General features: G+C 35.4%; 1 protein-coding gene across 7 annotated transcripts in view; it reads left to right on the top strand.

The window, feature by feature from the left end:
* Positions 1–26,629, top strand: part of ATG7 (autophagy related 7) — a 135,856-nt gene that overhangs the window by 15,237 nt on the left and 93,990 nt on the right. For 5 of the 7 annotated variants that reach the window (XM_062585814.1, XM_062585811.1, XM_062585809.1 and 2 more), the window contains exons 10-17: positions 931–1,021; positions 3,693–3,837; positions 4,448–4,606; positions 10,879–11,073; positions 16,247–16,450; positions 16,702–16,817; positions 17,492–17,567; positions 22,245–22,325. In XM_062585814.1, the coding sequence (XP_062441798.1) occupies positions 931–1,021; positions 3,693–3,837; positions 4,448–4,606; positions 10,879–11,073; positions 16,247–16,450; positions 16,702–16,817; positions 17,492–17,567; positions 22,245–22,325 (1,067 nt within the window). Of the gene's footprint in view, positions 1–930; positions 1,022–3,692; positions 3,838–4,447; positions 4,607–10,878; positions 11,074–16,246; positions 16,474–16,682; positions 16,818–17,491; positions 17,568–22,244; positions 22,326–26,629 lie in introns of those variants that run through there. The other 2 variants (XM_062585815.1, XM_062585816.1) reach the window with 2 other exon arrangements.

Here is a 26,629-nt window from a genome sequence, read left to right as displayed (position 1 = left end):
AACTCTTAGATTTTTCTTAAAATGTGAATTTCATTATTATTTGTTGGTTACAGTAATATTAGGGAAAATGACATAAATGTAAAATTGCCCATCAGTAGGATTCAGTAGTCTGTCTATGCAAGTAAAATAAATACTGACCATCGGTTTAACACTAGAGTATTTATTCCTTACTCCTCATTTTTTCTTTTCCTAGTTCTCTTTTCTGTAATGCAACTAGTCTATATTATAAAGTGTGTTGTGGAAGATCTGATGCATACATAAATACAAAATATTTTCCTAAAATCATGTGTGACACAGAGAAGATTCACAAGGAATGGCTGCTTCCTCTCTCCCATTATTCCATGTGATGCTCTGTAGTTTCTCTTGTTAGTTGGTGGCAAGTTCAAAACAAAGAATAGTTCCCCATGTAGCTCACTGTTAATCTATGACACTCATTAAAGGTTATTGTTGGTGGCAAAAATTAATATAAATAAAGAACTTCACATAGTCATGCCAGAAAATCTGCTTTCAATGCTAATAAATATTAAGGTGCTACTTCTGGCTCGAAGCCCCAGGATGCTGGAAGCTGGGAAAGTTGAGGCTTAGCATTCAAGACCCAAAGGCTTGTTGAGGAACGATAACATCTCTGTTCTAGGTTTGAAGCAAGTTGAACGGGAGGAAGCAGCAAATAAGACATTGATACTAAAATCTCCAAGAAGTACTTTTTCAATAGGCATAACATAGAATAGCAAGACTTGTATAGCGATGTATACTTTGATGTTAAGATACAGGTTATTTGCTAACAAGTTTAAAATTTAGCGTGTGTTTTCCAGCAAAGTTAAATCCAAGTTTCTGTTTTCCTATGCTGCAATACTAAGGCTCGTCTTTCTTTCCTTCTTTCTTCCCTCACTTTTTTTTTCTTTTTTTTTTTTTTTTTAATGTATCATACAGATTGTCCCAAGGCTGTTGGATGGGAGAAAAATCAAAAGGGAGGCATGGGTCCAAGGATGGTGAATCTCAGTGAATGTATGGATCCCAAAAGGTTTGTTCCTTAACCTCTAAATTTCTGTAACTTTCTTTACTTGGGCTTAAGGCAGAACAAGTTAAAATGTGAAACGTAAGGACTAACTATCATTGTTAGGTAAGACTATACCACATACAGTGTAGAGTCTTTGAACAGTCCTGTTGGAAGTAGGGATTTTTAGAGGAGAGTGCATTACATGCAGAAGTGTTTGCAATTTGTGTTTGTAACTTAATAGTTCAAATGTGTTCAAAACTGAATGGAATCTGGCCTGTAATGTTACAAGCGTGTGATTCATGTTGAATTCTGTATCTATTTGTTTAACTTACAGAAAATAAATACAGAGAACAGTTTAGCCTTTCAGAATTCTTAGTGTGACAGGAAATGGCACAGGAGGCGTGACCTTTAGTGATCTTCACCATTTTGCACATAAAGTTGGTCAGTGAATTGCAAATGGTGTAGTTGCAGCCTGTCAGGTCATCTGCTTTCACTAACTGCATATGCTCTTTGTGTTCCAATATTGCGATGTGCCGATCTGATCGTTTAGGGTAACATATTTTATCTAACAAGATAAACCATTTTGTCTTGCAATTACAGCGATTCAGAGGATGGTCATAGTCATTTGAGAAGTGTCAGCTGAGGGCTCCTAATTCTTCAAGTAATTGTAATTGACCACCTTTATTTGTACGCATGTTCACTTCCCTTAGTGCCCACACAGATTTTTGGTAATTTGACATTTTAGGCAATTATGGTCTTGAATCCTTATTAAACAATTTGCTGGAGATTGCAAAAGTTACCTTTATGACTTGTAAGGGAATTAAACTGTCGGGAATCTGAGAGCATACATGCTTATCTGATCTGAAGACAAGAAGGACAAAAGAAGTTTTAGGAGTTACATGAGATGATGCAAAGGGACAAGCAGTGAAGTTCTGTGTGAAGCAATGTAATCTTTGCAAAGAGGAAGCAGGACACTGAATGAAATAGTCATGCTCAGAGGTGTATATACACTAATGGAATGGTTTTCTTATTCCAGTATTTTCCTATGCCAGTTACCACCCCATGGGTGCATTACAGTGATGTGACTTGGAAGAGTTTTAAGACCTTCGTGTTCTGATGACTAGGAAATCTGACACTAGATTGAACTTGCCATTCATTTCCTTTGTTTCTGAATGGCTTTCTTGCCTCATTCTACTTCCAAAACAGCCACAAAGAACTGATTCTTCAGAGAGCAGATGTAATAATTTGTAGGACTGATGCAGGTAGATGCATAGAACCAGTTGTTCTGTACTAAAGAAACAAAAGTTTATGGACAAATGGTCTGTGTCTTATCATTGAGTTTACCTAGAAAGAAATCTTGATGGAGAAACTATTCTTTTGTTTGCATCAGATGTTACCCAGATCTTATATATGAGATTGTTACCTTGTTCAGAAGCCTTTACAGATTTGTTCCAATGCCTAAGGAAGTATGTGACTGCAGTAGATTTTAGAAGATTGCAGAATAGCTAGTTGATGTTTTTTCTGGCATTTCATTTCTGTATGTCTTGGCTGTTGAAAGAGAGCACTTTCTTAGCATGAAATCGATGGTTAATAGCCATCTTTACAAATGTCTACTGTTTTTTTTTAAGCTGTCGCTTTCCTAACCATCTTACTACTATTGTTTCAGTAATAATTTACTGTTCTGTTTCTAGGCACTGCAGTCACAGCTTTTATAAAAATGTACATAAGCAGTGTTTGGCCAGCACCTTGGTAACAAGAGGAAGTCAAAGAAATTGAATATTTAGAAAGTGTGAGTGTGTGTATAAGTAGGATGACTTTTGACATGATAGTTTTTTATGTTTGAATATTTTTTTTCTTTGTATCTGAATGGCAGAATGGTTAGAAGGACTTGTAATTAGAGTGCTTAAAAACATGTTGTGTCATCTCACAAGAGTAAAAGCAGCAGAAAGTTAAGTTGTTTCAGATCTACTGGCCGTGCTCTTTATTAACGACTCAAATTATCCCTAGGTGATTTTGTTTTTTGTTATCCATATTTGAAGTTGCTTATAATATTTATGATCTAGCTGGCATATTATTTTCTTATCTAAATTGAGATGCATTCTACTTTGGAGAATCAGGTACAGGTATCTATATATTTAGCAGTGTTTTATCTAGACATGTTCGTGGAAGGAGAAGCTTAAATTTGGTCTGTCGGCCTAATCACTTCTATTTTGCATCAGTAGTATTCCGATGGCTTCCATTAGGGAACTGGAGTGACCCTTTCTTTTCTGTTAGACCAGCCTTTTCTTCAGAATACTTGTGTGTAAATAAAATGTTGGACTGAAATAGTACCATATAGTAGAACAGTAAATCTCCAACCCAGTGAGCTGAAAAGGAGAGTAAGAAACAAGAAAAAGAGAAGTAAAGGATCAAAAATGCAGGCGACTGAGGAAAAAAAAATGCTTTGTCTTTATCATGATTGACAACAGCAACAAAAGAAAGCTCAAAGGCAGCTGAGACCAAACATGGAAAAAGGGAAAGGTGTCAGGAGAACATAGGTGTGGCCTATATCTTAAGGAGAGAAAGCACAGTGAATGGGCTGTTAAGCTTTTTTCCTCTTTTAAAAAAGTATAGAACTTCTTCAGTACAAATAAAAGCTGTTGCTTGAAACACAAAACCATTCAGAAGTAGTATTGCTGTTTATTTCATGACATAGGTTAGCAGAGTCATCAGTGGATCTTAATTTGAAATTGATGTGCTGGCGATTGGTCCCTACTCTTGATCTGAATAAAATTGTGTCTGCCAAGTGTCTGCTGCTAGGAGCTGGTACTCTGGGTTGTAGCGTTGCGAGGACCTTGATGGTAAGTCCTGAGTTGAACATAATAATAATCTGCTGTTTCTGATAAAATCTGTATGATTTTTTTTTTTGAGCAACTGCATGGCACATAAGGGGAAAGTTGTATGCTTTTGTATTAATATATAGATAATACATGTTGATGTTACAAATTGCAGGGGAAAGGTAAGATCTGTGTAGCCAGTAGAAACGACTTGAAGTTCTGCCAACAGTAGAATAGTAACTAGTAAGAGAATTTAGCAGAATAATAAAATGTATTTAATTTACATTAAAAAAGGTGGAACTAGAAGTTCTAGAGTAAATTAGCAAATCAAGTTCATAGTGAAGCATGTGGAGTAACTGCGCTGATGTTTGCTTTGGAGGATGTTTATCTTACTGAATTCAGTAGGATTACAGGGGTTACTGCTAAATAATGTATTTTGACAGACAAATTTGTGTGTTTTCTTAATTCGGTGCAAATATAAGCTTATTGCTGTGAATAGATTCAAAAGCTTTTTGTAGCTTGATCTTTCCATAAAAGTTGAAAAAGCTCCTCTTGAGCTTCCGGCATTAGAGACTCAAAAGAGTATAGCTAAACCCACTGTCCTTATCATTACTTAAATTACTTTCTTGTTTAGGGTTGGGGAGTCAGGAAGATTACATTTGTGGATAACGCAAAGATCTCCTACTCCAACCCTGTACGACAGCCGCTGTATGAGTTTGAAGACTGTCTTAGCGGGGGAAAGCCTAAGGCAATTGCAGCAGCAGATAGGCTGCAGAAAATCTTCCCAGGAGTGGTAAGATCAGTATTTAAAATATGCTAATGATTTTTTTGAGAGTATAATTGGCTTTAAATGACTATACCATATTCTGTTACTTTTTAAGCTTTGTTATGAGCAGATCGTGGGGGCAGGGACTGCTACAAACAGATGTTATACTGTAGTAGCTAAACATTTTCACAACTAACGAACTTTCTTGTGGCAGTAAAGATTCCTAATAAAGAAGTATGGTTAAGGATTATCTGAACCTTGTTGCAGCTCATTGATCATAAAGTAAAATTCTTCTCTAGTCTAGTATGTGACTAATGAACGTTCATTAACAGCTGCTTCTAATATTGTATTTTTTCTCCTCTGCTCTTAATGGGGAGTTTGGAAACATGTTAGTTGTCTATTATGGGAGCAGAAGGACTTGAAGGCAAGAATGAAAAGTCCTGGAGATTTTCTATTATATTTTATCCCCCAAATTTGATTTTTTTAAAATTTATTTTTTAACATAAAAGAAACAAATACTGAATCTTCATTTGGTCATAGTGCTTTTGGAATGAAATGATTCAGTGTTCTCAAGATCACTATAATCCCACATTGTGCTTCATGAGTGATCAGTAGTGTAGTTCAAGCAAGAGAAATATATTTTTTTTTTAACTTGTAAATCTGGAAGTTGGTTCCTCTTCTGTCTTTGTCCCTTTTTATGTTATGCAGAATAACCTAATAGCAGTAAATATTGATTATAAACTTATTTTGCTTAGAATTTTAATACAGAATATTTAGATATGTAAGGCTTCTTTTGTCTGTTTTTGTTTAAGAATTAAGGAGGTTGAATCTGATGCAGAACACAGTACAAGTGTTGGCCTTTGACCAAAGTACTTCTCTTTTTGGGAGCCTGAGTTAAATAACGTATTATCAAAATGAAGTAGCTGACATGGAACAAAAAACAAGAATTAATTTTTGTTGGTTTTAAAAGTTCTATGATGAAAGGCCCACCCATGGCAGCCTTTATTCTCCTTGACTCCAGGGGTGTGTAACATTCAAACATTCTTAATTTTCAGTGCTCTTTAAAAAAGTAGATTTAAAAAAAAAATCTGTCAGAATGACTAATAAATATTTGTTGATCTCTATTTCATCCTTCATTTGAGGGGGAAAAAATGATTTGGCCTGTAATTCCAGAAGAAAGACATACTCAGCTTGGTCTGTCATGAACAAAATTATTTTATGCTCATTGGGTATGTGATAAAAGTCATTGAAATGTTTTTAGCTTTTGCTTTGGATTTGAGACTGTCTTAGACTTGGTAGCTATAGTTACCAGATCTCAGCTGACAAGCCACATCTTAACTTGCTTAGTTTAGGAATAAAATGTGTTAAGTACACTTACTGTTCAATTCTGTATTTTATGTCTCCAATTATTACTAACCATAATAATTTTTATTAACCAATAAGAACAGCGTAACATAGGTCTGTGGTGTTGCTAGTGTCCAGTGCAGTGAACGAGCCTTAGAGAAAGTCCTTTGCAGACATTTTTAGGTTTGTTTGTTTGACCCAAGGACTCCTCTTTGTTTTGCTTTTATCTGTGTTAATCCTATTATTGTCATTTTTTATGAAATTCAGTACTGATATTCAGCAGTAATTTATTGAACATTCGAGAATCGGTTATCTCCAGTATGGAAAAACAATAAAAGTTTCGCTTTCAGATCTCTTGATGAATAAATGAGGAAGAGATTAGTTGAAAGTTCCTAGAATTGTTTTAACCTTGCTGCACTATAATATTATTGTTACTTGGTGTGGTATTCATTTAATAACAGAAACATTAAATAATAAAGCATGTACAGAAAAGATTGCAGCGGTACACTATTACTTGGAGTACCAGTGTGATGCATTCAACTAACATTGAAATACAGTGTGATTTTTTTTCAATTTTTAAAATTGAGGAAGTGAAAACAGGAATATTGGGAAAAAATAATTAAAATAAAAACTGTATGTGAAATACTGAATAATATTGCAGAACACATGATTATATGTGATTATTTTGTAAGTAACCCACCCAAAACTTTTACTTCCTTGGTCCTTCCTAACAAGGAAGCTCACAAGACCTGACTGTACTGCAAAATATTTACATTTCGATGAGGCTTAAAAAAAAAAAGAAAAACAAAGTTGAATATAATTGGGAGAGGAACGTCCAATAGTAAAAGAGAAGCAATAACGTAAAGCTCTAGTGAGCCTTGATCAAGAAATTATTAGTACATTTGGTGTAGGTAGAAAAAAAAATATCCACTAGCATATGTACACTGTCTTCAGCCTATGCTATATGTAAGGGATTTTTTTTTTTTCTCTCTTCCATACCTCAAGTGTTCTGCATTTACCACTGCTTTCGCGATTTATTATCTCTAGCAGTGTTATGCATTCCCTATTGTTTCTTCATGCCTTGGGTCATACCTGATCTGCCTCCAGCATGACTCAAACATCGCTTCATAGCTCTGTGGCACAAATGACGAGATACCTGTTGCATACAGCATTGTGTACCCCTCTGGCATGTTTGTAATATATTTTGCTCAGTCAAAACCAGATCCGCAATAGAATTTGTGGAGAAGAGGTATCATGTTTTACCATGAGTAAAAATATAGAGAAACAATATGGTAGCATTAACAAGTTTGAATGGGGCTTTGTTGGAATAAAATCTCCTTTATTCAAATTGTTAATGGCATGCTGACAGCATGTGAGAGTGGTGAGGTTTAAGCAGCAAGCTGGGCACATGTACTAACAATAGGTCTTTAATTAGCCTGGGTAGTCTTGGTGCTTTGGGACAGTTTGGACAGGGAATCTACTGTTATCTGGAGATGTTTATAACTCAGCTGATTTTGCTAAAAGTCTTAAAATAGAGCTGCATCTGTTACTGCAAACTGCACTGTTGCTTGTTACCAAAATCCATATTCATCAGTGTAAATATCTCTGAATAAAAAGATTATTTGTCCAGGATTTTGTGCCTGCTCATTTATCTTGTACTGAAGGAATAGCCAAAGCTGTCTTTTGGTGTTTGGAAATCCAGACAATCCTTTAAAGTCCTTGGGAAGCCAAGCAGTAATGATGGGTTCTGAAGACATTTTTGAAACTTTAGTTTTACAATTTTGTGTAATTCACTTGTGTAATAAAATCACTTTATTTCATTTCACAGTGGATAATATATTATACACGAAGTTCCCTGTAGTTTTCATAAGTTGTTTTGTCTTTTTCTCCTGATTGGCCTTCTGCTTGACTACTGTGTGTTGGGGCCCTGGCTATTTTACAGCAAGATAAGCAGAAGTATATGCACCTGGGAAGGGAGTCGACACAGCAGTCAATTAGAGACTGAGCAGATACACCTGGACAGTGCTAGGCAACCAATAGCGATGCTTTGTAAATTGCGTGAACACTTGAGCCTGCTGAAAGGATATATAAGCCAGATAGGTAGAATAATAAGGTGGATTGAACTTGCATCACATTGATGTGTGTGTTCTTTCCTGTCTTGCCAATAATCGGCTGCAGCAACTGTGTCTGAATTTATTGTGTTGCTTTTAATTTTACATCCATTCTAATAGGAAAAGAAGATAACAATCTTGTTTCATTTGCAATGATAAGGAAGAATTTGACTTGTTTCATTCAACTTCAAGATTATTACAAGCAAGCTTGTACAAGCAAGTAATGCACTGTTATTCATATAGCTGTTGAATCTACAACTATTTAGTATTGTTGGCGACAATATATAGCTTTTATGTATTCCTTTCCCGAAGTATTCAGGCATGAAATTTGTACAGTATTTTATTACCCTTTCTACCATGTTGGATGAGGGGCCAGTTTATGTGGGTACTTCTACTAGAACAATTTAATGATAGTAGCATCTCATTTTTTTTAATTTTTGTGTGCCAGTGGCACACTTCTGTTTGGGTTTAATGTATGAGCACAGACGTATTTTAAGTGGTCTTGAGCTGAGGTTTAACAAAGAAATGCAGGAAGTTAATAGAAATGTAAGTAAAAATGTGAGAAAAGGTTATGATTACACTACAAATTGCAATAATTTGACATACGTTTGCTTTTAAAAAAACCCCAAACTGCTGGAGCCTCAAGCACCACTTTGATCAGCTAAAAGTGTGTGAGATTGCGTTATCTCTTATTGCATTACATGCATCAACATACAGTCCCGTTTTTTGTAAAGGATGATTCAAATTTTCGTTAAGTACACGGTTCTAAAAGTGTATGGACTGGTAACTGAGTATTTTTTATTTTGGATAGTTGGAGGCATTTTAAATTCTGTGTTAGTATGGAAGCTTTAATGTTATAGTGTAATACATTTTGTGAGTCATTTGGCAGAATTGTTCTGTCACGTAGAGACTCCGTAAGACTTTGGAATTCTGTGGAATTGGCAAGATACATTTTTGGAGATGCCTGCACAATTTCTGCTCCTCTAAAATAGTAAAAACGTGCAATCATCAAGTGCTATTTCAGCTGTTTTTTCCAGTGTTCTACTGCAGAAGTATACCTCAGCTGCTTTTAGTAGTGACTGCAGCCTTTTTTTCCAAGGGACAGTTACTCAAATTCAGGTGAACTATTGAAGCTGCTAGGCTTGCATGTTCTTTTACAGCTATCGTGTTAGTTACTGGAGAGGGTCTTTCTGTGAATCTCGGGAAAATTTTGGTATTTCTTGTTAACATATTGCTCGGCAGCTAGTGTTCAGGTGTTCACTAGTTCATTTTGTTTTTAAACAGCAAATCAACCTTCTAAATGCCAACAGTTTTTTTTATTCATCTTTACCTAACAAATCAGCACTTGTCTGCAGTACAGAGGGCTATATGTTATCCATATATATGTTATTCATATGCAGCGTGAATTAAGTTCTATGTTCCTGCCACAGCTCTTTGGAGGAGGTAAAACTTCCACTGAAGCTAAAACCTCCTCCAGTTATTTTCCAGCGTCTGTGCTGGTGATGCAGAATCCTGGTTGTCCTCGCTGGGACACAGTAGAACTGCCTTGTTAACAGCATACGAAATCACCTTGAAGTCTGCTTTTTTTCCCTTAGCAGATTAAATGAAAAAAGTGTATCCTTTGGTGTGGTTGATTCATGTTATCCAAATTCATTCTCCCAATCTGCTGTATATGTTGGTGGTTTAGCTGGTGCTCTTTCTTTCTTTAGAGGTCTTCATGATGAAGACAGTGTATATTTGGCTTTACTGGATTTATGATTTATGCATGGAACTGGTCTATGCAAAACTCTTCCACTGACTTTCCCTGCATTTCCTTTTGTGTAATTTTATGTTTAGTTAATCCAGTTTTTATAATCTGTCATTAAATTGTAAGTTACTTGCAGCACAGTGACAAGCAGGAGACTGGCCAGAGTTATGCTTCTGTAACGCACGTGAAGTATCTGTTGTTATTCTCTGAGAGCAGATGGCTGACAGATTGTGTTAGCATGTTTCCAAATGAGTAAGTTAATTGTTTGCATTGTATATGCTTATTTGACTCTTCAGCCATTTTCTACTCAATATGCCTTGCCCAAATACAGAATTGGAAGAGATATGTTTCTGCAATAGGAGCAAGCTCTTTCAGCATTTGTGCAGTGGAAGCTGCAGACATTCAAGGGCTGGAGTCACAAGTCTCCATTTTCTTTTCCATATCAAGTTCACATATGGCTGGTCAAATTACACAGAAATCCCTCAAGAGTGTTTTTCTTCTCATAAAGATTTTAAAACAAAGGAGAGAGTGTGCGATACTTCACATATGTCTCACTGTAATTGAGTCAGTATTCAGAGTCAGAGGGTATACATCCATTTAACACTGCATGTGAAGTGACCTTAAAGATAATCCAGGACAAAGGTTTTACGTGAATACAGCATGATTATACTCATGCGTAAGATCCGCTTGCTCGCTTTTGCAGTGATGTTTGTTACTTCTGGGGCTGGAAGCAGTCTAGCTATCTTCTCATAGTGATATGCCAGAGTCAGGAAGCCCTTCTGAGAGACAGGACTTGTTAGCTCAGGCACAGAGCCATCTAACACAGTTGGTCTGTCTCATGACACGAACTAGTATGTTTGCATCGAACTGCTCTGGTCTGAATAAATATAGCAGCTGAGACTATCACCCACTCAAAAATTTTTGCACTGTGCTTTAGTGCACAGCATAGACATAGAGATGAAAAAGATAAAGTTGCCATTCTGCCAAACAGTAATTGAATTTGTACTCTGCAATTCACATCACATGGTATAGTAATTCCCTTAAGTCACAAGTTCATCTTTCTAATGTGTTGTTGTTTTCTCTTGATCTCTATCCAGAATTCAGAAGGATATAACATGAGCATCCCTATGCCAGGCCATCCAGTGAATTTTTCTGAAGTAACAATGGCACAGGCTCGGAAGGATGTGGCTAAACTTGAACAGCTTATTGATGCTCATGATGTTGTTTTCCTACTAATGGACACTAGAGAGAGTCGATGGCTTCCTGCTGTCATTGCAGCCAGTAAGAGGAAGGTATTGTACACATGCCTTGCTTATATGCTTGTCGTTGTATGGAAATGTGAATCATAAAATGATATGGGTTGGAAGGGACCTCTGGAGATCAACTGGTCCAGACCCTCTGTTCAAAATGGGGCCCGCTTAGAGCATATTGCTCAGGGCCTTGCTTAATTGGGCTATGACTATTTCTAAGTGTTAGTAATATTAAAAGAAGTAATTTCACAGTAAGGAAATGATATTAAGGAGGACTAAAGGTATTACAATAATGATTGACTGATAAGGGGTATGAATTTTAGTAACTTGTTTGAAACTACATTTAAAAAAATATATTTCAAATGCTAAAAGTGTAGAAGTGGACTTAGAAAGGTAGTACTTTTTTGGTCATAAGTTAACTCTGGGTCTTATCACTGCCTCACTGGAAACCTTACTCTTCTGTTTACCCAATGAATCCAAACTCAGCCTGTGACCTATATTTCAGGTAGTGTTGAATGCTTCGTGCATTTTTATGACATAAAAGTGAAATCCTCATGTTATAAGTAAAGAGAAATGAGAGGGCTGCAGTATGCGGAATTAAAAATCATGAATTATTTGTTTCTTATATTGTAAATAAAATTCAGGTTAGTATTTAAACTTTATACTCTTTATCAGAGATTAAGAAGACTCTGTAGGTATTTATGTAGTCAAAATGTCTTTTGTGGTTGGTTTACAGGAAGCAAATTGAGAAATAAAGCAAAGTTTTCCCAGGAAAATCAGAAAAATGTACGGGGAAAAGACTTGGAGCAATTTTTGGCCTTTTCTGCGAATTTTATCTCTTACTATTATTTCTCAAATACCTCCTTATTTAAGATCGGATATGAACGATGGAACCTTTAGTTTTGTGTGAATGTTGTTCCTGAGCTCAGTATGACATCCAAAATTTCCTATGGAAGAATATTCTAAATCACACAGTATTCAGGAAGTAGCATTTATCTCCAAATCAACATAAAGTTGCAAATAAGATTTTCCAGAAGAATCCAAGTAAATTATCCTGAGTACTTATTTCCCTAGGTCCTGTGATGTAAACTTTGGTAAAGTGTCTCCAGCAATCTTGAAATTTCTTAGTTTAAGTTTGTAGTATCATGTCTGCACAATTATAATTATAGAAAATCAGGAAGTGCAAGGATTATGCTTTTAACACATCAGCTTGACAACGGTTCACATCTTGTATGTTTCGTGGCATAAACAAAATGATGTCTGTAACAATTTATTAAGTAGTGAACTTAACACAAGAGAGTAAAAGTAGTGTGTGTGACACAACTGAGTCAGTGTTGTTGGATCTTTGACTTCTGTACATCCTGACTTCTGCAGTATTTCAATTAAGACACTTTTAACTTAATTTCCTAATTGTCTGGTTTCTCTTATTGATTTTTATATGCATTTCCAAAAAAACCCTAGACAGTAGGAAGAAGAGACAGTCCAGATTTCTTTGTGAAATTTCTAGCTATTTTTATCTTATAAATAGATACTAGATAGTAGATGATACTCTAAGTATATTCCCCTTTTTTCTGAAGTTTATTTTGATGTAAACTTAACTGATTTTCCTCTGCAGCTGCTTTGTAAACAGGTTATTTTGAATTCTGACAGTTCTCTCAGCCTTCTTTTAAGCCAGGATCTTAAATTCCATCCAATTTTCTTGTCTGTTTAAAAAATAAAACAAAACCCCTCAACAATACCAACACAATATTTAGAATTCTACTTTTCATTTTTATTTTACAAAAGTCTGTCATAACTGAAACTGCTTGTAGAATACTATTTCAAATTGGCATATAGAATACTATTTCCTAATAGAAATAAAGCATAAAAGAAGTATCTAGTAAAAGTAGATAGTGGATATTGGTTAGCTAAAATTAATAAAACTATTTTTTAATATGCAGCAGGCTCGCATTCTTAAATTGGGTACTCTAGTGAACTCCCTTTTGCCAGTGAACCTCTGTGTTTGGATTCACATTGATTATTAAATTTTTTTTCAGTCCTTTCATGCACAGGTTCCAGTTGTGATGTGGCCGTAGTGAATACGTGTTTGGGGCCTTAGTTTCTGGACCCACATAAAATCAATATAACTGATGCTTACTGAATTTTTTGCAGAGTCTGAATGAATGTAAAGGCTGAGCATGAACTGTTGCTTCTGCCAGCTCTGAAGCCTATCTGTTCCCAAGCCTCCCAGAAGGGGAGTGGAGATTGAGTTGAGTGGACTCCGTGGTTTCCTTGTAGCCAGAAATGAAACTTCTTTCTGAACCCAAATCTCTCTGTATATTCAGAAATATTTCTTCCTCGAAGTCAGCTAGCCAGCTAACAGCAGTAATTCTAATTAGAAGTAATTTAACTATCACAGGGGAGATTCAGAGGTGTGTGAATCCCGCTTGTCCGCTCTCATCTCCTTCCTTCTTTCTGTATTTCTAGAATACATGGCCATTGATGGTGAAGCAGTTCCTTCTTTGGGCTTTTGTTTCCACATTAAGGGGTGAGGAGGGATATTTGTCCTTGTTTAAAAATAGCTTTACTACACTGCAAATGATCTTTTCTATACACTGATAGAGGTGAAAAAGATAGGGTAATATAGCATGCGGACATTCTGTTAATATGACTCTCAAAGTCATGTTTTCCTTTCAAATGAGTGTTATTTACCTGTTGTCCAATGTAGGGAGAGAGAAACATCTGAAAATTAGTAGCTGAGGACCTCTATCTGGAATTCCTTCTTCAGTATTCTCAAGAAAAGGTGTGTCAATGGACAAGGTAGAGCCTACTTAATCACAAGTCTTCAGATGCGTCTCTGAACCATAATTCGTGTTTGAGGCTATAAAAAGACCAGTATGTCCCTTTCATGTGGACTTGTAGAACCTCAGGTGCAACCGAACGAGTGTACATAATTTAGTAAGTTCCTGCTTAATCCTGCTGTCTTTTCTGCAGTTGGCACAGTTCTTTTTCAGCATTCTTCTAGCTCTTTAAAAATAGCACAAAAATTACGTTAGAATAATACTAAGTTTGCAAAGCCAAGCACTAAAAGCTAAAAAATGCCAGCCTATTATTATGCGTGATGGTATGCTTAAGCTGAATGATCATCTGCTTTTTTTTTTTTTTTTTCCCTCCTCTCTCCATGTTTCTTTAGCTAGTAGTCCCCTAATATATTTGCTTCACACTATGCAAGTCATGCTTTCAGGACAAATATTGTAACCTCTTTATGGCTGTTTTCTGGTATTCAACAGCATAGTCCCTGACTGCATCTTAGTTTCTTTATCTTTGTAAAATCAATCTGATATAAGGAGACAGTATTCTCTATTGCTGAATAAACACAGGACTCGAACCTTAAGGTATCCAAACTGAAATGCTCAGTGTCTGCTTTTCAACGTACTTCATGTTTTTAAACTTTTAATGGAAGCTCTAATTCAAATGTGTGAATTTGAATGACAGCTGCAAATCTGAAGTACTGCTACAGTTTGGATCCAAGGTCTCAAGACAAGCACCTAGAAAATGAAGAACATACAGTGTGTAATAATCTATGCAAAGTTCTCTATAACGGATACATGGATAGAAATATAAGCCAGTTTCTCTAGGTCATCATTTGGCGACCTTAATGATCTTCCATCGTCCTGCAGTCCTCTTTCTTCCCTCCCAAAATAAATACCTTTGACAAACACACTACTCTGTCAAATGTTAAATCCCTGTTCCAGCTGAGCACTAGAGCTTTTCAAACAAAGGTTTGGTAGATTTTTATAAATACATGCTGAGAGTTTAATTTTCCATATCTTTTTTTATTAAAAACAACTGTTCTTTTTTTTTGGCTCAACCTCAAGCAGTTAGATTGAAATAGTTGATGGACAGGAAACGGAAAACAGGTTATTACAATGGAAGATAAACAGTCTATTGCAGTGGGAAGTGGTTAGCAATATTAGTAATAGCTGATAATAACACTCCTATTGCGTTACTCCTTTTCTGAAAGTGGAGATCCATCTTCAGGTTTTCTGGGTATATACAGTAATAAGATGCAGTCCTGCAATTGCTGTAGATCTGACTGTGCTATCACAAATTCAGCAGCATGATGCTCCTTTAGGGTAAAGAACTTCAACGAGGTTAAATGTGCATATCCAGAAATTATTTGGAATACCTAGAACGATCATGTAACTCACAATCTTGCTAACTTATTTTTCATATATGGTTTCACATTACTCTGCTCTAAGCTCTTGTCACACACTGAAGAGAAAGAGGAAAATAATGACAATGTAATCTTAGACCATAGCTGCTGTATGGGTGCATGAATATGAAGATGATACAGAATAACTAATTACTTTCCTCCCTGAGCAGAATTTTGTTTTGCATAACCTAGACTTGTATTTCTTTGTTACATAGGAGTGTTAAATTTCAGACCACAGTAAACTGAAAAGGCTGCAAATAGAATTTCAGATGACATGAAGGCTTGTGTGTGGTAGCAGTTGTACTTGCATGGCATTTGAGCAGTTCTGGCACTCAGAGCTTCCATGTACAGAAGCTGCAGTGTACTTGACAAATAATTGAGTTCTAATCAAAATAAGTTGTTCCAATAATACTGGTAATTATACCTATACATTTGGCCCTGTACCTGTTGGGCCAAATTTGGAGATATAAATGTCGTTCCATATTAGAGCATGATAACTTTCATGTGATATTGATAATTTGTTATTGTGAAACTACAACTTATCTTCAAATATAAACTAGCACTACACATTTAAGGAATTCCTGTTTCTCTACTAGGATTTTTGTATGCAAGGGTGTGTAGGTTTGTGTAACAATAAGAGGAAGTCATTCATTTGTGTTGAATGTGTGTGAAAGATACAGAAAAAATTATGTTTTTGTGGACTTCTGAAACAAAGTTGGGTTTTTTTGTTTGATTTTTTTTTTTTAAGCAAGTCTGGAATTTTACACCTATCGAAAATATATATGCATATGGCCAGGATGATAGATAAGCAATTAATAGGTCATTCATCCATCTACAGAATGTATTTCTGGAAAAATTTCAAGCATGGCTTGTTAAATACATAAAAGGTGATTCTGGTGCTGTGTTTTTTGTTGTAAACTTATATATTTTTTAAGTTTACAGTGAATAATACTTGAAGGCCTTTTTTCCCTTCTCTTTTGACTTCCTTTGAGTATGTTGTTCTCTTCTTATTTTTCATAGTTGGTCATCAATGCTGCATTGGGGTTTGACACATTTGTTGTTATGAGACATGGACTAAAGAAACCAAAACAGCAAGAGTCTAGTGATTCATATTTCAACAGTGCCTCTGGTTCTTCTGATCTTCTGGGATCATCACTTTTTTCAAATATCCCTGGCTATAAACTGGGTTGCTACTTCTGCAATGATGTTGTGGCACCAGGGGATGTGAGTAGAACCTTATGCAAATGGTGAATATATCTCTTTTTTGCTGTGACTTGAATTTTTATTGCCTTCAGATATTATTTCATAAAAATTCCTTTTATATTGATGTACATGGCATTAAGAACTAGCTCATCTTTTATTAAGAAGCTCAAAGAAATTGACTTGCACACAATCAGAGATGTTTTGTATAGTAGGGCAGCTAGTTACTTTTGTGTTACTTTTTTCTTTTCTTCAGACTTGTCTGTCTTTTGTAGTCCACCAGGGATCGGACATTGGACCAGCAGTGTACAGTCAGTCGACCTGGATTAGCCATGATAGCTGGAGCTCTTGCAGTGGAATTAATGGTTTCTGTTTTGCAGCATCCAGAAGGGTGAGTCATTTCTGAGACAAGGATTGATGTGCAAAGGATGATTTCTAAGAAATAAGAATTATTTTATGTAATCTTGGGAGAAGCAGCAGGAAGTGCACATTAAATATAACAATTTTATGAAGTTTAATATTGCACTCATGTAATGTATAGATCCTTCATACTACATTACTGTAATTTAGCAGTGTCTAAGAGGTAACTGAATAATCAAATCTTAAGTTCTTTGAGAGTGACAGTTTTCCCTCTTTCTGAGCTTAAAAGTTGAAAGTACTGCAAATATTTTTTAAAAAGGTTTCTCATTAATGGATCTTGGCATTCCTTTGCTCAAGAGAGTGTTGGAGTATATTAAGGAGCTATCCTAAGTACTTTTGTCACATGAAGGGCTTCAGGATAAGCCATGTATTGCACAATCTTAATTTAAAGTTAATGGGCTTGATACAAAAATTATTCTGTTAAATTCTCTAACCTGCAATTTAGGCTTGTTTTCTGGCTTTAAAATTTGTGAAAGAAAAAATATGTTATGATTCAGACATGAGTAAGTTACAAGCCTTCCAGATGGTCAAAATTTCCAGTAAGCTTCAAGACATTTTGTTAAAGCTTAGAGTTTAGAATCTAGAAAGGAACCTATTTAGTACATTGTCCTGTTCTAATTTTTTTTTTGGGGGGATTTTTGGCAGTGGTTATGCTGTGGCCAGCAGTAGTGATGATAGAATGAATGAACCACCTACTTCTCTTGGACTTGTCCCACATCAGGTTAGTAATCTGTGACTAAAGGTTTTTGCTTATCCATCAAGCTCCTGTGGGCTAATATCAGGTAAATATCACAGACTTTGCGTAGTTAATAAAATCACGCTGGATACTGGTACCATTCACCCAAGGACTGACTGTCTGTGTTTGTAAAAAGGCCATTACACAAACCGAAGTAGTGGTATGTCTGTCCCAACACTCCCTACTTTCCAGGAATTTATTTGCATAGCGGGAACTGCTAGCAGACAGCATATAAACAGAAGAACTTCTCACTTTTCTTTCCTTGCGAGGAGTCAGTGCTCAGGTAGCCTTTATCAGAGCTGAGAACGTAGGTGTCTGAAAGTTAATCACTTCTTTGATCCTTTCTGAGATAAAACAAATTCACAACCAGCCAAATTACAGTTACCATGGTTTCCCAAAATATTCATGTTTCTTATGCAATAGAGCAGTCTTTGTTGTCTCTTACTCAACAAAAAACTTCAGTGAAAAATACAGTTTTAGGATACTATTTTTCAGATCACTGAAATTCCTGGAGTTGTTATTTGGTCACACAGAACATTTCTGTTCTGTTAACTACTTAACAATTACATTTTAAATTCACAGGATGCTAGTAATATAAACTACAGTCTTAGGAAACAGGCATGCTTTTTTTTTCTTACATGACTTTGAGCTTCCTTCTTGGAAGGAGGTGTCTGAATAAAGAGAAGAGTGTTTACTTTGTGCACTAAATCAGGATAGTACTAAGTTAAGGAATAGCGTGGAAGACGGCATGAAAGTGAAGGGAAGAGAAAGATATAAATTAACTCTGTTTACAAGAGATGGAATAGTGAAGGAGAAGGCAAAAGGAAATAAATCACTGTCAGCAGAAGGAAATAAGTTTGTTACTTTGGAAGACTGATTTACTTAAGAAATTGCACAGTATAGTCTGAAATTAATCATTTTATTTTAAGAAGAATGAGAATAATACCATTTTTATGTACTTGACCATTTCAGGCAGAGGACCAAGAGAATTCTTTGTCTAACTATTTTTTGATAGTAAATTATGGCTGAGAAGTAAATATGTGGAAAGTATAAATAATGTGTGTAACAAGTTCAGTATAAGTGTGTGTTTAGGTTCTTTTACCATTGGAATTTGAGTTCATTTATGCCAGCTCCTGTTCATTCAGTTCAATTTTACTGTTCTTCCAAGGCTTTAGACAGTACACGAAGACAGATAAAAGAAGCCTTTACCCACATGGTTTAATAACTAACTAGAATTTAAACAGGAATTGTGAAGGGACAGGAAGCTGGTCAGAGATTTGAGGTGGATCTTCCTAACCCTTTTCTTTATAATGTATTTCCCAAGAAGACTAAAAAGTCTGCTAAATTCAAAACATGTTTTGTTAGATTTTAAACTAGAATGAGTCCTCACTTTCTGAAATGTTGAAGGTACAAGATTGGACAGAATAGAAATAAGAAGGCTATATCAACAGTTCTCTCTCCCCACCTCACACTCCTCCTCCCTGTCCTTCTTCCCAGAGAGAAACATTACTGCTTTCAGGCTTGATTTCAGTAGTCTCAGTGACTGAGCTGTAACAAACTGCACAGTCCCTTTTAGTCTGTAGGAGATTTCCTTTCCTTCAGGCTTGGTGAAGTGTTTTTTCTCCATTTTTTTAGCAGTCATTACATCTGTCTGTGGCACAAAAGGCTATCTCTCTTTGACTCTTCCTCTGCCTGTCCCAGTTTGTAGTTTGGAAACTTCCCTCACTTTAGTAAGCTTATTCCCTGCCTGGTGGGAGGGAGATTCTTGCTTCAGAGGAGTCACCCTGATCCAGCTTCTGTCATTTTAAAAAGACCATAATATGAAAATTAAACTTAACAGAGCTTATCTCCTTTACTTTTTATGTAAGGCTATACAATTTTGTTTCTTTGTGCTCCAGTATTCTGGGATACAAACTCAGTGCTGTCTTGCTGTTCCCATTGGCATGTGAGTTCCCCCCCCCCCCTTTTTTTTTCTGGCATCTCTGTTCTTTAAGTTTCAGTCTGCGGGGTTCACAGATGCACAATTGTTGGCAATTGAGACCTTCAGCTTTGTATCAAGTGCTTAAGATTTCTGTCCTGGATGAAGTTTTTCATAGGAAAGGACAAAACTTAGAAGTCTGGGGGAAGAAATCAAAAGCACAGAGTTTGTTTTGCATTGGTATCTGGTTGGTTTTGACTTTGGTATTTTTAAGCTGTATGTAGTTGTGTTGCAGATATTATATGTCATGGTTATGGTCATAGGAAATTATTATTTAATTCCTAGTAGACAGTTTGTCCTGTACCAGTCTGCAGCTGAAGTGAAACTTCTAGTTCAAGCATCTCTACTGAGAATTGGTAACCTGTAAGAGTTGTTGTATGGCCCTTTAAGACTTAACTGATATTTGAGATTGTCAGTTTGTACTTCTGAAAAAATTGAAATGGAATATAGTTATGATGAAATAGGTGTTTATGTGAAAGGTATTTTGGTATTTTTTTATGTAGTCTTATTATAAACACTATGTACTGCACTGTTGCTTTTAATATAGTTCCTCTAAATAAATTGAATTGCTTTGCTTGTAACATTTAAGAGGAATATAAGCATAGAGGCAGATTTAATTCCCTCTTTCTCTCCTCCATATGGTTTGCCTCAATAAATAATTTCTGCTGACTACTACTGTCCCTGCTGTCCCTTTTACTGTTACTTGTGGATGTTCATTTCTTGTGAAAAGCACTTTAAAATGAGATGATTTCTGTGTGTGTTTATACACACACACAATACGCACACGTATGTCTATATATATATATATATGTATATTTTACTTCAAATTAGCATTCTTATAAGGATTCTGCATACATAATACATATTCACTGTGAAGATGGCTTGACTAAGTAAAACTATGTTTTCATTAGTCTGAGGAATTACGCTGTCACATAGCTAGTTCAAATGTGGTGTTACTGCAGCTACCAAATTTATGGCAAAGGTCATTTTTGCTTTATTAAAATGGTATTCTTTAATGCATAAGAAGTTACACAGTTGCAGTCCTTTGTCTGAAATGGACTGAACATACTTGCTGGGAGTGTCTTGGACTTCCTGGGATAACAGAACTACAAAATGGTTGCTAGTCTATTCGCTGTCAAAGTGTATCAGATATTTCTATAAAACGAATGGATTCTGAGCAGTTGTGTTTTCGTGGATTTGATGGTCACATTTGATAGAACTATTACTCCAGTCTTTGCTAAAATTGAAAAGAGCTAAACCGAATTTTGAAAACAGCAGGATTTTTTTTTAACACTGCTATTTTTTAGTTATTTTTGCCTCCGTATGTAATAATGTTTTATCCTCATCTGTGCTATGATGAATTTGCGCTTTTTGATACTTCCTATCAAAACCAGTATATTAAAACTGCAGAATTGTGACAGACAGTATTGAAGGGATGAAGTGGCTTCTGTATGACAAGTGAAATTTAATCTCTGTTCAGTAGCCTTGAATTTTTCCATTGTGTAGAGAGATGGGTAAGACAAAGAACAACTGACTAAGGTTCTTCAATCTTATGTCTCACAACATATCCCCATCTACTAGATTAGGAATATGTGACTGAATTAAAAAAAAAAAAAAAAAATCTGACATTGATTCCATGAAAGCTTTCATGCTCAGTCCTGGTTCCATCTAAACAGCATACAGTTAAGAAAGAGGTGCATTTTTATGTATGCATGTGTGTATGTATGCATGTGTGTCTATACACACACGCGCGCACACACACACACAGAGTAATTAAGTCTTTTGACTACTCATGTTTGTTTTTTTTTTTTTTTTTTTGAACAGGAGAGACTGTTTGTACATGTGAGATCAGAAAGACTTGACCTTTCTTTTTCTGGTGCTGGGTTTTGTTTGAGAATAACTGCATTTTTGTATTTTGCTGTTGTGTATGGCTTGGTAATTCTGGTAAAATACCATGGCATTAATACCATTTAAATTGCTGTTGGCTTCCAAGGTTTATGCCATTTGTACTGCATTAAATATGTGGAGTGCATGTTGAAAGTGTTTTCCATAATAGACTTCAATATTAATTTAGTCATTATTTGTATTGCAGTACTGCTAAGAATCTGTTCTTAGTGAGGTCTCTTTATTGTGGTAAATTTTGTAAAGCACAGAATAAAAAAAGATGGATCCATACTTCAAAGAGCTCATAGTCTAAATAATCAAACCCTGCTCCAAAGTTTTTGCAGAACCATTCCTCTTACCAGAAACAATGACCTGGAATTCTAAAATTTTGCATCAGTAGTATATTAACAACGTATTTTAGGGATCCACAACAGTTAAATTTTCAGGATATTAGTAATAGAAGTGGGAAACAAAAAAAATGTTAAGTGTTTAAACTAGTAGTTTTTATTTTAACTTAATTTTGCAATCAAAATCTTAAACTCCAGATGGTGCCGTGCCTCTATGTTGAAACAGTGTTTCATTTAGATAGTTTTGTATATAGAAAAACAGAACTCGTGTGTGTAAATTTAGTACAAAATAATAGCTGTAAATTTATTACATGCACTACATTAAAACAGTATTTTCCTAGTTATAGCTTTTAAAAATCGTTTAACTGAATGTATGTTGTCCAGTTCATTTGGATTTTGGAAATAAATCTTTGTAATTACAAAGTAATATTGTAATTTTTTTCCCCTTTTTAGATACGTGGTTTTTTGTCAAGATTTGATAATGTTCTCCCAGTCAGCCTGGCATTTGATAAGTGCACAGCCTGTTCACCCAAAGTAAGTCTGTGTTTGTCTGTACTTTAATTCTATGTACAGAATCGTGTTACTGTGGGTTAGTCTTGGGAGTGCCAAAGACTGGTTTGTATTTGACATTTTCTCTCATTTCCTTAGGGCCTAGAATCTGACGTATGTCTGATTCAGTCCTATGTTCTTGCTTCAGCTAAACTTCTTTGTTCATACCCTTCTTACATAGATGCTATCTGAATTTCTGTGGTACAATGTGTGTGCCTGCTATCTCCACATAATGTTTGGCTCGCAGCTGAAAAAAAGCAAGCAGAGATTAGGACCAACACATTACTGAAATTTTTTTTATCATAAAAGCACTAACCAATACCTCTAGCTTTATAGAAAGGAGCAAAATTGGCATTGTTTTAGCTGTTTAAGAGGTGATTTCTGATGACTAAATGTATTTTGTTAGTGCTTTTAAACTGAGTATCTTTACAAATACATGAAGTAGTCCAGATTTCTGTTTCGTGGTACAATATAGGGTATAACAATTCTGTTGAAGAAGAAAACATTGCTTCCATAATGTTGCTTTTTTGAAAAGACTTTCATTTTGATGCTAGTGTTGACAGTCCTGAGTAACCTAATGGATTTACAGTTGTTACTGGGATCTGAGCTGTGCTTGCCAGAATACTAGGTCAGCCCACTAATGTGTCTGCGTGAGGCTTCTTCTGCAGTCTTTGATTGATGTCCTGTACTGTGGCCGTGAAAAGTTTTTCTGGCAAGTTTTCTATGGCTATGTAGTATAAGTTCAAGAGGTTTTGAGTGGGATATCTCAATATATGAAGATTCTGAGGTTTAACTTACAATTTGGCCTGCTTGGGCCATTAATTCGGTCAAGTTTTATGTACCTAGGAATTCACTGCAAGAATTTTTTGATTCTTTTCACAGCACTTAACCCTTCCTCTTTCCAATAGTTATCCAAACTTTTTTTTTTTTTTTTTTTTTTTTTTTGAGAACTTTGACATCTTGCAAAAGATATTCTGTTACAGTGGTTCTGTTATTTCACTAGGCTGTCCAGGTTCATTTTGCATAACATTTTTATGTCTATTTTCTCCTCGAGAGTTGAAGCAGTAAACTAAACTGCCGTTACTTTTAGTAGCATTTATCTACACTCTTGAATAGCTGAAAGCTCAGCAGTAGGTAAAAGCAACTATTTTCTCATCTTTTCTAAAAGTGTGGTTTATATTACCTAAAGTGTTCTGATTGAAAGAAGTACTAATCTATATATAAGAAAAGGAACACATGATTAGTTCTACCTTATGGTTGTGGAGCCTGAGAGTTTAAATTGTTAGAATATGAATTTATTTATTTATTCATTATCTCTCTGATTCAGGACATATCGATCTGTTAAAGTACATTGTTGCAGATAAATGCAGATATCAATTTTTTGTTAGCAGGTCATTTCCTCTTGGTGGTCATCTTAAGAGCCCTGTTTTACAGAAACAGACTTGATGATTTAATAAAAACTGACTTAGATTTTAGCAGCTGTGCTATTCCCAGAGAGATCAGTTTTCATGTGGTTTAAGTATTAAATTACTTTTGTACTGAAAAGATTGCTTCATTGGCACACATATTTCCTTACAGTAGAAACACAGCATTTGTTTACTTGGCTAACATTCAGTTTGTTAGCGTAAGAGTATGTCACCCTGTATTATTTGGAAATCTGATGCTAACACTTTGAGATGACAAATCCAATTATACTTTAGTTGTACTCTGTGTGTTGGGGACGGGTTTTAATGCAAGAATTTAGCATAATTTCACTCTGGTTTATGTCAGATTTGCTCTAGAATCAAACTTCTAGCACAGGAGAGAAGTGCTTTTTCTAATATAATTGAATTTGCTTATACTATATTCCTTTTCATCTTTCAGCATTCCAATTCTTGAGTTCTTAAAGGGATTCTTATAAGATTTTAAAGGAAATTTTTAAAAAATGTAGCAGTAGAGCTGGATGAGCTAGAAGCTACTAATGATCTGCCCATTTAGAGATTAGATTCCATGTCTTTTTGTCTCACAGTCATGACTTCATTTTTCTGTTTTTGAAGCAGAAGAATCCAGACATCCAAGCAGCCAGCTATTCCTTACCCAGAACTGTCCTAAGCAAGATGCATGCCAGAGAAGCTTCCCACAGGCAGTTGTTGAGGACTTTTGGGATGGTCACAGCAGGAAACCAATCTATTTTTATTCTGGGCCAAATTTTCCTTGTTTGAATTTCCCCCTCTGTCTTTTACTCGGTTCTTCAGAAGCATGTGCTGGAAAGGAAAGTGTCCTTTTTCAGAACTAATGACTGCACTGCCAGTTTAGTAGCAGGTCTGAGGAGCACTTCTGAACACGCACTTCCTCTTCTGTGTGGGACTTTGTTACTGACGAGGGAAAGTCCAATGTTTTTTAGTATAGATACTTGGTTTTAATAGCTGAGTTTCTTAACGGAGTGAAGATGGTAGCTTTATTACATATTGTACTAATTAAGATTCTGTTTACCCTGTTCATCTTTTATGGAAAGTTGGGAGCAAAATAAGGCTATTCTTTTACAGTATTATGATGAGAAGCATTATAATCCCATAGAAAAGTAGAATAGTCTGGATCCTGCTGACATCTGATCCTGCTGATAACTGATCCTTGTAGGCATCTGACTAAAGCCTTGAAACATGAATGCTAAATACAATCTTTCATAATGCAAAATTGCTAGTGTTTATATTTTATAGGATAACGAAAAAATTCTTGTTACCGCTTGTCCTTGTGCATTATAGAATGAATCAGAACACCTTATGGAATTGCTGAATTTAATATCAGAAAAGATTATTACTACTAACCAAGGTGGATGTAGCTCTCCACTCTTTTTTCACATATTGCTTACAAATTGTAGTTTCTCTGGAGTTTGAATTTAAAATTGTATTTCAGAAATGTATGGTATTTTCCATAAAGACGTGTATTACTTTCTCTCTTGACATTGTTCTGACATGTGATCGTCTCCACTATTAAGAAAAAAAAAAGGGAAATCATAACTATCTCTACTAATACTCAAGTTCCATCTCAACTTTCTATTTAGTATGCTGAAAAATTGAGCAGTGTAAGTCAATTTTTCAACCACTGAGTATTATTATTGACTTCCCTTCAAACACTTTTCAATATTACTACTTTTACATCAAGGGGCAGACATCAGAGTTGGAGATGGTATTCCAACCACTGTGTTACCATTTCTGTTTAAAGGTATTTCCCTACTATTACAGACGTTTTCCCTTTTTAACGTCCCAGGAATACGTTAAACACTTCTGTTGCGGCGTTCACTGAGTGCTGGTGTTATATAAGTTATTTATGACTATTTCAGTTTTGAAATTTGTCGTCATGCAGGCATAACAGTGCTTTTATTATTCTCATCTACTAACTCCATTGCATGCATTTTTACTTTAAATGGTTCAATTTATGATTGTAACTTGCACTGTTCAGTAACTTGCTGATTTTTTCCTCTCCAAATATTGCCAGTTGAGATAATTCTGATCTTGATTCTAGCAAGACCCTCTACATTTGCTACAGCTGTATTCAGAAATAACTTTCATATTTACTTTCTCCCAGTAATAACTTAAGACCAGCAAGACTGTTTTTAATCTATATTATGTATTTCTCAATTCAAGTATTGTGTTGGTGTTAAATAGAAATGTAGAAGTCATGAGGGAAAAAGATTTTGTCTTTTTCTTATTTTAAAAACAGTTAATTGTTGCATAGCTTGCAGAAATGATGAACGAATTGGGGAAAAATGTTTGTCCTTCAAGAATGAACAATGAGAAAATGTGAAAGAATGTTTAAAATGAATCATTTCTATAGTTATTTTGTAATGTTAAGTCTCTGTAATTGAGCTCTTTATAAACTTTTTTTCCCTCTCAAAGAAAAAATCAGTATTACTGGGGAGAGCAAGGGGTAGGATTATTTTACCCGTAACTGTCCCAACTCCAGGAGATCTTTTCCATCCTATATATGAGTTTTAAAATCAATGAGAAAACAGAAATATTTTCAAAGTTAATGGTAGTGAGGATGATTTTACTGCTGTTTGGCTGACAGATACACCTTCTTGAGAATAATGCCTAGTCTTACTATTTTAAAAATACTGAATTTCTATAATAAAGACAGATATTAACAAAATATAATGTAGTTTTTCCCAAGTAAAAGGATACCAACAGAGGGAAGTTGTAAGGCATTCTGAGAATGCCACTTTCCACACGCAAAAAGATTGCAATTGTAATGTGAACATCATGTTGGAATTTTATTCCTTTAGAGGGCAGATGTGGTCAAGAATCAAAAAA

This window comes from Rhea pennata, chromosome 12, assembly GCF_028389875.1.
Source record: "Rhea pennata isolate bPtePen1 chromosome 12, bPtePen1.pri, whole genome shotgun sequence".
In the NCBI taxonomy this organism is placed as follows: Eukaryota; Metazoa; Chordata; class Aves; order Rheiformes; family Rheidae; genus Rhea; species Rhea pennata.
The sequence above is the reverse complement of the archived record's forward strand: the minus strand, read 5'-3'. Positions and strand labels throughout refer to the sequence as shown.